This window comes from Mus pahari, chromosome 7, assembly GCF_900095145.1.
Source record: "Mus pahari chromosome 7, PAHARI_EIJ_v1.1, whole genome shotgun sequence".
Taxonomy (NCBI): Eukaryota; Metazoa; Chordata; class Mammalia; order Rodentia; family Muridae; genus Mus; species Mus pahari.
Genome location: NC_034596.1, coordinates 75,791,516 through 75,805,767, shown reverse-complemented (window position 1 = coordinate 75,805,767; position 14,252 = coordinate 75,791,516). Strand labels below are relative to the sequence as shown.

General features: G+C 48.5%; 1 protein-coding gene and 1 pseudogene across 1 annotated transcript in view; both read right to left on the bottom strand.

Annotated features, from left to right (window-relative positions):
- Window positions 1–777: 777 nt before the first annotated feature.
- On the bottom strand, window positions 778–7,701 carry LOC110324056 (annotated as a pseudogene).
- A 422-nt stretch (window positions 7,702–8,123) lies between these two features.
- Window positions 8,124–14,252, bottom strand: part of Galnt16 (polypeptide N-acetylgalactosaminyltransferase 16) — an 86,636-nt gene continuing 80,507 nt past the window's right edge. Inside the window, exons 14-15 of the mRNA XM_021201495.2 lie at window positions 13,870–13,995; window positions 8,124–10,398 (exon numbers count right to left, since the gene is read on the bottom strand). Coding sequence (XP_021057154.1) covers window positions 10,261–10,398; window positions 13,870–13,995 — 264 coding nt within the window. The 3' untranslated portion in view covers window positions 8,124–10,260. The remainder of the gene's footprint in view (window positions 10,399–13,869; window positions 13,996–14,252) is intronic.

Genomic DNA, 14,252 nt, shown 5'->3' with positions numbered 1-14,252 from the left:
CTGTTTGTCTTCTAGCGGGTGCATTGGTTTTTCTGTTTCTCTAGGGTACATGTGTCTGGAAACCAGGGGCCTTGCCTGTATTGTTTATTGATGTCTTTGTGCCCGGAATAGTGCTTGGTATGCACTAGGTGGTAAGCATGTATCATTTTATTTACTTTACCTATAGGCTTTGAACATCTCTTATGTACCAGGACATAGCAGATGTGCATTCAGCCTGGGGCCTTGCCTCGGGGCTGGCTTGTGCAGCTTTGCAAGGCTGATGCTGAGTAAGAAGGCCCCACACTTGGCTTGATTCTCTATTATTACTTTGAAACTCTCATTCTTGTACGTGTGTGTGTGTGTGTGTGTGTGTGTGTGTGTGGTGTACATACCTGTATGTATGTGTGCTTGCATGTGTGTGCACATACATGTGTGGGGGTACATATCCCCATGTATGTGCATGCAGACAGAGGTAAGAAGTAGATATCCAGTGCCTCTCTTGATTAATCTTCACTCACTAAGCATGTTCTCGCTGAATCCAGAGCTGGCCAGCTCCTTGTCTTGCTAGTCAGGTTGCCCTGAGAGCCTCTTTCTCAGGCCATGACGGCTGGGAGATCACAGGGCAGTAACCATGCCTAACCAACTTTGTGTGGAAGCTGAGCGTCCAAGTTCAGTTCTTGTGCTGGCCGGGTCAGCACTTTATCTACTGCACCATCTCCCAGGCCCAGTTTGAATTCGAGTTTGGGGGTGAGCGTGCGGTAAAAGCTCATAATTTATTGTCTTCATAACAAAATCAACTTAGGTCGGGATCACTTGGCCCTTTCTCTTCTCATCACCTCCCAGGTTAAAATGCTCACATCTCTTACTGGCCAGCGTTCCTTAGCTCTGCAGTCACGCTTAGCACACTTGAATCTCAGTACGATCTTCTTTGTAGTTTTAGCCTTCTTATGGAAGATGGGTTTAGTCTGCCCACCACAGCCACTCTGTTTCCTGTCAGCGTGCTGCTTTCCCTGAGCAGCATGAACGGAGAACCTTTGCCCTTCTTGTACTGTGTCACCTTGTGGGGCTGGCCCTCGCTACATGTCTTGCAGAATGTCTAACAGGCCTTAGGAATGTTCACTGTGTTTGAGGGAGCAATATCAGCTCAGAAAACCCACTTTAGATCACTAAAGACAAAGTCTATGACTTCTCTTCTCATTTGCACTAAAACTCATGCCACTCAGACTTTCATCCCCAGAGAGCTTGCCTGCCACACAGGCCCACTGACAACAGTTTTCTTTGTGCACAGTTGTGAATCATCTTTGTTTGTTTGTTTGTTTGTTTTGGTTTTTTGAGACAGGGTTTCTCTGTATAGCTCCGGCTGTCCTGGAACTCACTCTGTAGACCAGGCTGGCCTTGAACTCAGAAATCCACCTGCCTCTGCCTCCCAAGTGCTGGGTTTAAAGGTGTGAGCCACCAATGCCCCAAGTGAATAATCTTAACAGACTTGTTTTAATATTTAAAGAATTGTAAAGAATATGTGTTTTTCAGAGATGATGTAGTTTAATAATAATTTCTGGGAATCGGATATCTTTGGATCCCACAGGCCCAGTCCTTTCCTAGCTGTGTGACCTTGAGTGTTGCAAACACTGTCTCTGAGTCTGGACTTCATTACAAATGGAGGTGAGCACAGGGTCCGGCCCATTGAGTTGCTGTAGGATTTGATTAACTAACATTATAAGCAACCAGAGAGGGTCCTGGGCATCCGAAGGCAGGCTCTCTCTACCATCCACACATCCCTTTCCTTGCCTCTTTCCTCTCTCTTTCCTGTGCACTCCTGGGAGGGAAAATCTGGGTCAATGTGAGGAGCTGCTTAAGTGAGAGGAATATTGACGAGAAAAACTTACGAATTATAGCCTTCGGGAAAGCAATAATACTTCACTTAAAAATTGCTTGAGCGAATTTGACTGTGGACATTTGCAATTTGTATGCAAATAAATGAGACTCCTCTGTCCCGAGCTGAGACATAGCCCTGGGCAAAAGCTTGCAGAAGGCCCCTGCTTGGGCAGGAACCTCTGTGAGCTTCCCTCCAGTGCCAGTTAAAGGAAAGCCTTCCCCACTGCCTCCGCAGCCTTAGCCCTTTACGGAGTTCATTAGTATGTCAGACAGCTAACTGGCGAGGCCATTCTCACCCGGGCTTCCCACCTCTTCTCTGCTGTGTGAGCCACACACTCACACTCATTGTCTGTTTAATCAGGTACTGATTGAACATTAACCTGCCAGTGCTGAGCCTCCTGCTCTTGATGAAAAGGAATTTGCACTGGGCCAAACCTCACCTGATTTCATGAAAGGCCAAGTCAATAGACAAATTAGAGGAGGAAGCAGAGAACAAACCCAGCATGTGTCCCCAAACTCTGGCTCACAGAATCAGAGGAGAAATGATGTTTTATTATATGCATGCCCACTCATTCATTCATTCATTCATTCATTCATTCATCCATTCATTCATCCAGCAAGTATTTATTGAGTACTTTCTGTGTGCCTGGCACCAGACGAGGAGCTGTGGACATGTCTGTCTTCATGGAGTTTGTAATTCAATGGAAATAAAAAACAAACAAACAAAACACCTGCAGGCAGCTCTAGTAAAACCTTGACTCAAGATGAAAGGCTAGACAGCGAGGGATCCCCCTATCCCCAACAGGTCCCCGCAGCTACATGGCTAGGAAAAGAGAAGATTATCCTCACAAAGCACCTTCTACTTACTCATTTATTTTTTGAGGAAAGGTCTCACTATGTAACCCTGGTTAGCCTGGAACTCATTATATAGACCAGGTTGGCTTCAAACTTGTGGGCAATCCATCCTGTCTCTGCCTCCCAAGTGCTAGGATTACAGGGGAATACAGATATATTCCACCATGTCCAACCAGTACACAACATCTTTCTAGAAGGATCCATTGGGTCTTACATAGAACCTCATTCATTCATAAATACTTATTTTGGATAGTTTTTGTGTCAAGTTTCGGTGGTCTGGGTATGTACGAGGCAAATACTTCTACTTCTAAGAACCATGTTTACCTTTGGGTGCCAGGCCCCCCCTTTGCTGCATTTACTTCAATTCACTTTTAAACATCACCTAATCTCATAATATCTCCAAGAATCTCTGGTGGAGGCTCTGGCTAGGAGCACAGCCTCTCTTCTTTGTTCCAGGTTACTAGGGACCCAAGCATATGAGGCAGGGCCTGCAGAGAGAGCTCTGCCCTGAGGACCCCCAATGAAAGCACCTTCCCTGCCTTTTCCTCTTCTTCCTGGTCTCCATATTTGGAAGATATTCAAGATCTGGTTGGAATAGAAGTCCACTGATCAACTTACTTCTCTTGCTTCCCAAAGATAAAAGCAATAGTCTAAAAGAGCTTTCTTAGTCAGATTAGCAATGGCCAGCTCAGGCCTGAGGTGGATGCCAGGGCTCCCACATCTTTTATTCCTGGTGGACCTCCACCCTCCTGAGCTACTGTGCCTGGGCTTCAAGGCCTTACCCTAAGGTATGAGGAAGGTCCCAGGCAACTAGAAAGTCCACACTATGGATGAGCTGCTCTGCCACATCCCAGGGACTGCTGCACTGTCTTTCTAGTGTAGCAGGCCTGCATGGCATCGCCCCACTTTATCTGCCCCAATGCCATGTCCCAATCCCATTTTGGGATGTGTGTGAAAATATTGAAGTTCAAATACCACCAGATGTCTAGGCCAGAGCTGGAGTGACTGTTCACTTCTACTTGACTAGACCTCCCCAAGATCCAGTCTGGTGGGTCCCACATGAAAGCAGCCAGGAAATTCCTGGGATGGACACATTCGGGTCTCATCAAATGAACGTAAGTACAGTTGCCTGGTGGGAATACAGAGTCCAGGTATGTGGTGCACACGTTGGGTGACCCCACTATGGTCCATGAAGCTCCTCACAGGTCTGAACACAAATTAGCATCTGAAGATAGAGAAGCTTTATCCCAGAGACCCAGCTCGGGAAAAGCAATCTCGCTGGGTAACGCTGGCCAATCAGCCACGCCGTCTGGGTCCTCAGGGCTGAATTGTTTAGGGGTTTCGCCCTTCTGAGCTTCAGAAGGTCCTGGCATCAAGGAGACTGCTAGCAGTTGCTTCTGTGTCATGGCGAGGGACAGAATAGAAGACCACTGAACAACTTACTTCTCTTGCTTTCCAAAGATAAAAGCAATAGTCTAAAAAAAAAAAGCTTTCAGATTAGCAATGGCCAGCTCAGGCCTGAGGTGGATGCCAGGACTTCATGCCCTCAGGTCTAGCCTGTTTATTCTCTGTGTGTCTGGGTGTTTCAGCCTCTCCACTCGCTTCTGCCTAGAATAACCATTCTTAGCATCAACCAGGTCAGGAGGTTGGATGAGGGACACCGGAGGGCGTTGTTGTGAGTGTACATAAGTTTTGTGTGGGTTTCAGTGTCCCCAACATGTGGGCAACAGCGCAAAAGTTCCAGAGTTGTTGTGAACTCAGAACCAAGACGTGAAAAGCAATCAGGGTGAGTACCCTAGGTTAGATTTTGTTTTAGAATAGGGTCTGTAGCCCATGCTGGCCTTAAACTTTAAGGCTCCTCCCACCTTAACCTCCTACCATAAATTTAAACATCTTAAAATTTATTTTTGTTTGCATGCAGTGTATATGTTTGCCATATGTATAAGGTCAGAGAGGTCATGAACTACAGCTGAGGCTTGGCACTTTGAGAGGCCATGAAGGGCATTGGTGAAGGTGCAGCCTCAATTGTAGATGATAGCCCAGGACTGAAGGGGTCATGCAAAGAATTTGAGTCTTGGCACCATGAAGAGAGCCAATGAGAGGCTATTGGTGAACCCTAGTTGCAGCAGAAGACTTCAGTGTATTGGAGATGCCAGTACCATGGGATGATCACCAAGAATAGCAGCAGCAGTGGAGTGGATCAACCTGAGCTTAGAGAGCTACAGAGGGCAGAGCTGGAGAAGTGATGCCAGCCCTTAGGAGGAGCCCAGAAGATCATGTGTGGATCCCATACATTGAAACAAGAAGCTGTAGCATTGAAGTTGCCTTGGAGACCCCACGATTCTTGAGATGCCAGAGTCATAAGATACCTGTTGAGAAAAGCTGCTAACAGGGGGTGAAACCAGCCCAGGAGAAAGAAGTTTGTTGCAGTCAACAAAGATGAAAAAGGAGCTGGAGATCTGAAGTTTGCTTTGACATCAGCCATGGAGGTGCAGAGTTTGGAGTTTGCCCAGCCGGTTTTCTATCTTGATTCAGGGATTACAGTTAAGTGATTGGATGGATCTCAGAAGAGACCTTGAACTTTGGACTTTTGACATTGTTGATACTGTTATATACTATGGGGACATTGGAAGTTGGACTAAATGTACTTTTTAAATTATGCTATGGCTCGATATGGCCCCTATAGACTCATATATTTGAACAAGCTTCTGGGGGCCAGAGAGTGGAATGTCATGGTTTGAATATGCTTGGCTCAGAGAGTGGCCCTATTTGGAGGTGTGGCTTTGTTGGAATAGGTGTTTCACTTTGGACATGGACTTAAAGACCCTCATCCTAGCTGCCTGGAAGTCAGTATTCTGCTACCAGCCTTCAGATGAAGATGTAGAACTCTCAGCTCTGCCTGCACCATGCCTACCTTGGACACTGCCATGCTCCTACCTTGATGATAATGGACTGAACCTCTGAACCTGTAAGCCAGCCCCAATTAAATGTTATAAGACTTGCATTGCTCATGGTGTCTGTTCACAGCAGTAAAACCCTAACTAAGACAGTCTTTTTTTTAAAAAAAAAACTATTTATTTATTTATTAATTATATGAGCACACTGTAGCTGTACAGATGGTTGTGAGCCTTCACGTGGTTGTTGAGAATTGAATTTGTAGGACCTCTGCTTGCTCCGGTCAACCCTGCTTGCTCCAATTGGTCCTGCTCTCTCCAGCCCAAAGATTTATTATTATACATAGGTACACTGTAGCTATCTTTTGATACACCAGAAGAGGGTGTCAGATATCATTACAAATGGTTGTGAGCCACCATGTGGTTGCTGGGATTTGAACTCAGGACTATCAGAAGTGCAGTCAGTGCTCTTAACCGGGAAGTTGTCTTTCAATAAAGACTGTCTTAGGGGGCTGGCAAGATGACTTAGCAGGTGAATAAACCTAAAAAAAAAAAGAAAGAAAGAAAGAAAGACAACTGCCACAAGGCAGGCTTGGTTTTAGGATGGCTTGAAGGACTAAGATAGATGCAGAGAGCAAGGAGAAAACAAGTGTTTCTTGGGCTTCTGGATGACTCAGTTCCATTCTCTCCATCCAGGGCTACCGAGTCTCACAGGCCTCCTTAAAGAAAAAGAGACTGCAAAACACAGCAAAACAAAAGCTAGCCCTGATCACTAGGTCAGGTCTGAACTCTGCAGCTTTCTTCCAGATCCTTCTGTGGGAATGGCCTGGTCTGAATCACCACTGTGCTGTGTATATAGCAGATGTTGATGTCCAGGACATCCACAAGGTGACCACAGAACCCAGCCTGGCTTCCCCTAGACCTACGCAGCCCAAGGTAGGCATCGGCCAAGATGGCACCTGGAGTGGTCAGGAAGCATTGTTTTTGTTTTGTTTTGTTTTTGTTTTTTAGAAGGATTGAGCATCTTATTGGCTCACACTACTCAACAAAGCAGTGTTGTTTTTTTGTTTTGTTTTGTTTTGTTTTGTTTTGGTTTTTCAAGACAGAGTTTCTCTGTATAGCCCTGGCTGTCCTGGAACTCACTTTGTAGACCAGGCTGGCCTAGAACTCAGAAATCTGCCTGCCTCTGCCTCCTGAGTGCTGGGATTAAAGGTGTGTGCCACCACGCCCTGCCTGTGTATTTTTTTTTTACTGGCTTCTCCGCCAGCAGCCACTGGTCAGGAAAACCCATGCCCTCCCAGATGACCAGGCCTTAACTGAGTTGTTGGCAGGGAGATCTCTTACCATGAGAGAAGCTGCCTGGGCCCCTCCTTCCTGGAAGAGTGGTGACTCAGACCAACACAGGGGACAAACACCAGACAAGAGTTAGGTGTGGTCATAGGGACATTGTGAACTCTAGCCTTTCCAGGTTTCCTTTCCTGGTCCCTGGTGGGAGAGGAACACACCCCTGCCAGAGCTGTAGAAGAGTCCTGAGGCCTCCTGAAGGGCAGTGGAGCTGTCTGGATAATGTCTCACAAGTATAAATGGGGAACAAAAGGAAGAGGCTTGGTGAAAATCACAGCCAAGTGATGTGTGTGTGTGTGTGTGTGTGTGTGTGTGTGTGTGTGCAGGTCTGCAGGGAGCATTTGCATTCCATCAATGAACCAGCCAGCGAAACAGTCAGACAAAAATGAAGAAAACTGAAGCCACACCCCAGGACCCAGGTACTGCTTTCTGCTGGACAAGCAAGAGGCTGACTCTAGCAAGCATGCTCCTGTGTCCCCAGCCCTTGAATGCCCTGCAGACTTATGTGAGGTGCATGAGTACAACAGGGAAGTGTGTTGCTAGCAACACTCTACCCTGTCCATTGCAGTTTATATGCACACCAAGTCAGGACTTATTTTTATCTGGGTAGGTTCAACTTCTGATCAGAGAAGTGGTGGAGTTCTATTGGTTTCCATGGAAACTGTTAGGTAGAGCATCTGCTGCCCGATCAAGCAAGCCTAAGCTGGCGGGACTCTTCTAGAATGAATTTGCTGTTCTTACCCAGGAAGACCATCATGCCTGAAAGCTTTCCTGTGTACAGAGCTAGGGGAAAGGCAGGTCTGAGGGACCAGAATGGCTCCCAGGGAAGAAAAAAGAATTGTTTAAAGGCAAGCATGGTGGGATAGCCATATCTATTCTGAGAAGCCCTTGAATTTCTCTTTCTAAGCAGCAACGGGGCCTGTGTGATTAAGCAAGGAACTTGGGCTCAGTCTGACATTCGCCTTCCTAAGGCCCAGCATGCCCTAGTAGCAAAGCCACCTGCTGGCTCCTTACAGAAAAAAACTGTCTCCCTCCCAACCCCTGCCCCCAAGATCCAGGAGAGGATTCACTTTGAGCATGCTCAGTTTCATTCACTTGTACAGGAGAGAGACCTGACTCCCAGGCAGTAGAAGCTGGTTGAATGCTTGCAAAGTCCGAAATAAAGGCACCAGCCCATGTGGACAAGTAAGAGGTGGTTTTATTCCAGGTGTGTTTCATAAAGACAATGTCCTCCAGGACAGCTTAGTGGCACATGCTTTGGTCAAGAAGAAAAGCAAAGACAGAGGTTGGACTGAGTCCCCGCATGGGACAGCTGCCAAGTGCTGAGCCAGGTCTGACCACAGGAAATGGGGAGAGGCCCCGTCAAGGCTCTCTGAGTAGCTGTCCTTACATTCACAGAGAGAAGCCCAGGTTCCTAGCCCCAAAGTCCACGCTGGGATAGGGCCCAAGCCTCTAGAGAAGAACCTCCACCTTAGCCCCAGTTCTGTCCTGGGCTGTGGCAGGACTCTTCCAGGAGGGTCACAGGATCTGAGGCCAGGTCTGTAAATAGCAGTGTATATATATATATATATATATATATATATATGACATCGTAACAGGGTGGGCGAAGCTTAGTCACCGAGGTGAGGGGCCCCTGTGCTGAACCCAGGGGTGCAGACGTATTTGGCACAGAACAGCTGAGAGGGTGCTGGTGAGAGCCAGAGGTGCAAGGAAACTGCTAGAGAACCTTCCAGAGTGGGCACTACAAACCTGGGACTTGGTGTCTAACACCTGGTGATGTACAGGCTGGGCCCAGCAGAGAGGGAGATGCGGGGCAGAGACCCAGATATCTGGTAGCGCTAATCCAGATCAAAGGAACAGAGGCTTTGGAAACCACGAAGCAGGGAAAATCCAGGCTCCACCCCCACCTATGTAATTGCATATGTACATACACATACAATATACTAGAGATTTCTCAACCTTCTAGAGTGTGTTGATTCCCTGTGAATATCTGGCTGCCTGGTTTATGAAAGACTGGGTGCTTCTGGGATAAGACTGGCCTCCTTAGGCAGGCTTGCTTTGGGATAGAGACTCCAAGAATTCTGGGCTCTTTTACCCAAGATTATATTGTGTAAGCCATCGGTGAGGAAAAGGACGGATTCCAGGATGATACCAACCTATAGTCTCCATGTTCTCGGTATCGGGAGAGGAGAGAGCAGGCTATTCTGTACACAGACAGAAGCCACTAGCCAGCTTCGCAACCCACTACAACCACTGGCTTTTGGTGAAGGGACTTAGCACGGTGTTTTGGCCTGGGTCACTTGGTTTCTACTGACTAGGAATGGTTATACTCCAGGAAGAGGGTCCAATTCTGACTAGCCACCTTACCCCAGGATGCAATGTTTACAAAGGCAAAGACCCTGAAAAAGTAGGAGTCCAAAACAGCAAAGATGAGGGTATTTCAGGGTGTATGACCAGTTAGTGGGGATAAGCATGAGGTCTTGGTCTGACATACAGTTAAGCAGAAGTGGTGTCTACTTAATAAATTATACCCCAGGTCCCTCTCCAGCTTCTTGCTAAGAATGTGGTCACCTAGGGGCTGCAGGCATATGTTGGGCTTGGGGCTGGCACAGCAGGAACAGGGTGATGTCCTGGAAAGAGACCTTGGTTTTCTGGCACTTCACAGTTGGCTGCTTCTCTATCCACTTTCTTCTGTGAGTCTCCATCTTCTGTTCCCAGGCTGCATCCCTCCCCCACCCACACACTGGCCCGAGCCTCTCAACCCTTCCTCTTCTCTCCCTCACTCATTGGACAGAGCCTCTCAACCCTGCCTCTTCTCTCCCTCACCCATTGGACAGAGCATCTCAACCCTGCCTCTTCTCTAGCTGCTTTGCTTTCAGTCTCTTCACACATGATGCCACCTGTCCTTTTGTGTTGACTTCAGGCTAGCCCCATGACCCAACTGGCCCTTCAGTAGATTTAGGTCCTTGTCCCCGTTAGGCAATAAAGGCAAGGCCCACACATCACTGTCTGGAACCTCAAAAGGGCCAAGGGAGAAGACAAAGGGCCAGGAGCAGCTGCCAAATCTTTGCCCAGGACAGCTGCATACTAACCATCTCCTCTCCCAGGGCAAGACTTGGGTGGCACAGAGGGCATGAAGCATGCCCCTGCACCCTGCCTGAACTAGCTTTGGAGAAATGCGTGGTAGGGGTGTGTACTGATGATCCAGTCGAAATGTGAGGAGATGGGAAACAGCCCGCTTGACACTCCCCCACCCTAACCCCTTCCAGTCCCCAAGTCTCATGCAGAAGGTACAGGAGGCCGGGGGCTACCATCATGTGTGTGGCAGCAGCTGCCATTGCTGGGCCTGGGCATCTGTCTGACATTTGCTGGTCACCAGCTGGGCAGGCTTTGTCTCCAGGCAGAGGCCGCTGACTGAATGCTGGATGAAAGATCCTTTCCTTCTCCATTTCTGCGTGGAAGGGAGAGGGGAAAGGAAGAAGAAAATGATTTTAAAATAACAACATATGAGCTGGGGGTGGAGCTCTGTGGTACAGTGCTTACCCAGCATTTACAAGGCTGCACTCCATGCCCAGTACAGGGTTGAGAAGTAGTTTGTACCTTCATTTCATGAGCGTGCACACAAATCACATATGCCTATAACACACAGCCCTCTTTATTTGTGTGTGTGTGTGTGTATGCATTTCCTACACATGTGTGTGAGCATGTGCCTTCATGGAGGCTAGAGGTTGATGTCAGTGTCTTCCTGTATCACTCTCTCTCATTTTTTGATATAGGGCCTCACTGATCGCGGAGTTCATCAATTCAGCAAGACTGGCTGGCCAGCAAGCTGCAGAAATCCTGCTATGTCCTGTTCCCCAGTGCTGAGATCCCAGGCTGCGCCTGGCGTCTTATGTGGGTGCTGGGGAATCCAAACCGAGGTCCTCATGATTACACAGCAAGCACTTTAACAGTGCTGTGGTCATCTCCCCGCCCTCATCCTCCTTCACTGAAAACAGACTGTGTCCCCCTCTGGGTGCTCACTTCTGTGGTATAGGACAAAGTTACTGTAAAGATCAAAGGAAACAACACTCCCGGGGCTGTGTCCAACCTGGAGGTGTTATTTTAAAACCCACCTTCGCTGTCACATAAAACACATCTCCAGTTTTTCTCTGGACACTAGGTTCAGTTCCTGCCAGATGGCTGGGCTGAGGCGCCCCCTGCCCTCTGCTTTAGGTAGGGCTCTCGTCCATCAGCTCCTGGACTTAACTTTTCTCATCTAGCAGCTCCCCCACCAGTTCCCTGCAGGGACTGACCCGTGGCCTAGGGGAACCTTTGCTTTACAAGAACAAAGCTTTCTTCTTCCTGCAACCCTCCATGCCTGGCCTGGCTTGCAATCATGAGTCCTAGTACCTACACCCTCAAGTGGAAGTAGCCACCACCTTTAGAGTCATGCAGTGGGGTGGGGGTGGAAAACTGGTGTCCCCCTATGTTGGAGTCACAACGGGGATCTTAGAATTTTCTTCTCCCAAGCTTGACAAGGTAAGGGGGAAAGCTGTTTCCATAGGACATTTCAGAAAGATCCGGATAGAGGATGGTGTGTTATATGGGATATGGAGAAGAGATGTAAGGCAGAGGCCTGGGTTTGTAGAAGACTGAATAGCAGCAGACATCAATGTTCTGTTTCTTGCCTACTCCTTCCCTGCAGCCATATCCCTTTTTTATCTTCCTAGGAGGCGACAGAGCTCATGACCATGAAACTGGAGCCTGCAGAGCTCCGAGGGAGAGTGTCTGTGTTCTCACTGTGCAGCTAAGGGACAGAGATGAGCTGCACTCAACTGTGGAGATGGTGTTATTTAAAACTTGGCTTAGTTTCCACAGGCACACCTGCATCTCCAGTTTCCATTTGGATACCGGACTGCTCTTACAGCCTCTCATGTTTGACTCCATGGGCTAATCCTCCAACAAAATGTCAAGCCAGGCTCTTCCTTCTTGCACATGATCTGTGCCTTCCTTGGCATGGGGAAGCAATGAGCAAATGAATAACCCACTGGTAGAAATCTTACTTCCACCAGAACTTCTAGGTAGCCTTTCTCACTGGCTCTCCCAGCCACTCAACTCTGAGGCTGTGCAGACATTACACATGTTCAGGCATCTCCTATGCCCAGTCTCAGCATCTGAATCCTCTGGCCAAGCAACAGCCCATTAGTGTGTGAGAGAGAGAGGGAGAGAGAGGGAGAGAGAGAGAGAGAGAGAGAGAGAGAGAGAGAGAGAGACAGACAGACAGACAGACAGACAGACAGACAGACAGACAGAGACAGACAGACAGAGACAGAATATGGCTGGACTAGAACCTGCTGACTCCATCTCACCCTATCTAACTCTCAGGAGCCTCATGGACATGAGAAGCCCAACTGGCCTGGGTTGGAATCAAGGCCAATTAGAGACCAGGAAGGAAAGCCGAGAATCCAGAATGGACTGATGGTGGGGGAGCTGTTCATCTGTCCTCCATGGTGGTGAGAGGTGTGGCGTCCAGAGTGCCAGGGGTCGGGGGGGGGATGACTAGCCAGGCATGGAGGAACATAACACATGCAGCCTGTGGACACATGGGTCCTGGGGATTCAGGTTGTCAGGATTGGCAACAAGGGGCTCTATGGTCCACAGGGTGATTTATAGAGAAGTATTTGAATGAGCTGCCTGGGAAGACACCAGGAAGCTCTGACTTCATCATAGAGGTGTTTGTGGGCTCAAAGCCTTCCTCTCAGGAAGGGTTTGAGGCTCCAGCCAAAGGGCAGACTGCACCAGCCCCGCTGCAGAACAGGTCAGAGGTCAAGCTACATCGCTTAGGCTGAAAGCTAGCAGAAGTGGCCAGGAGGTCCAGTAAGCAGGCTATAATGTGCTTCCCTGTCACCCCAGCTCCCATTCTCATACTCAAAAGCTGGAAGGAGAGAACCTGGCTGTTTTTCCAGAACAGAATAACAAACTGCCAATCATTCCTAAAGAAAGAATTGACCCAAACAAACAGCAGAGGCGTGGGTGGAAGCCCTGTAGGCCCAGGCTGAGAGCCAGGCCCCGTCTCACCCTTTGCTGGACTGTAAGCAGGCTGTGTTACCAGCAGGGTGGAGAAGGGCTGCAGCGGCCTGGGCCTTGGATCCCATGCTCTGGGGAACAAGGAGCCCCTTTAACCAGGAAGAGTGCAGCAGCAAAGAGAGGGGCTGACTCCGGCAATCTAGTACTTAGTGATCTGTCACTGGCTGCTGTGCGCTGGGGGCAAGTGACAACACTTCTCAGAGCATTAGTCTTTCCTTTCACAAGTAACCCTGAACTGTTTCCTAGGACACATCTGAGGCTAGTCATATGAGCTTGCAAATCACTGTCTCTGGACTTCAGATTCCCAATGAGCCAGCAGTCAAGGAATTCTAAGTTCTGGCTTAAGTCTGTGAGGAGTCACACTGAGCCCGGAGTTTAAAATCCTAGCTCCTTCTACTCTTTCCAGCTGCGGGAGCTGATAGCCCGTGTCAAGGAAGCCTTGGTTCACTCACTGGACAATAGGGCTAGTTGAGAACTATCTTACCAGGAAGCTGGGGAGGAGGCAGCTAAAGGATGAATATGGATGTGAGCCGGCTAGCACAGTCTGGGCATCCAAGCTAGCTCTTATTTGAGCTTCGTAGTTGTCATCAAAGGTTGGACAAACAGTGTGAGCAAGACAAATGGTTCCTGCCCCCAGACTGGCAGGACTAATGTTAAACAAACACTTAGCTGCAGCATCTGCTCATGAGTGAAATGATATGCTGAGCCTAGATGATGCCAGAAGCTGCTCAGATTCTCAATCAAGAGGCTGATCCTGGAGTACAAGCCTCAGGCTGGGACTCTCCCGTCAGGGCGTAACTGCTCAGTGTCCCTTGGGGTTGTTGGCCATCTGTGCCTGGTCGTGGAGGCTTACCTGCTTGCCTTCTTTAGGGTTACACGTTTGCAGTATGACTGGGGATCCAGGGGACGACATTAAGGTGGAGGTGGCAGCCAGGCATTTCCCCTGCTGCTGGATAAGGTGATCACTAAATAACCATGCCTGCAAGACAAGGAAAGGACAGCTCTGGGTGGACAGATAAGGGTAGACCGGTGATTAGGCAAAGAGACCCAGGACTTTTTTCAAACTTTTTACAAATAACTGTGGAAGCTAAAGGAGAGTATTCACTGTCCAGTTTCCATTTTACTTTATGCTAGAAAATGTTCACAGCCAAATATTAAGATGAGGAAACTCAGCTGGTGCTAACCAGAGGGGAGTTAAGGAGGGTCCAAGGGATGCTGGAGAGAGGGAAGAAGGAA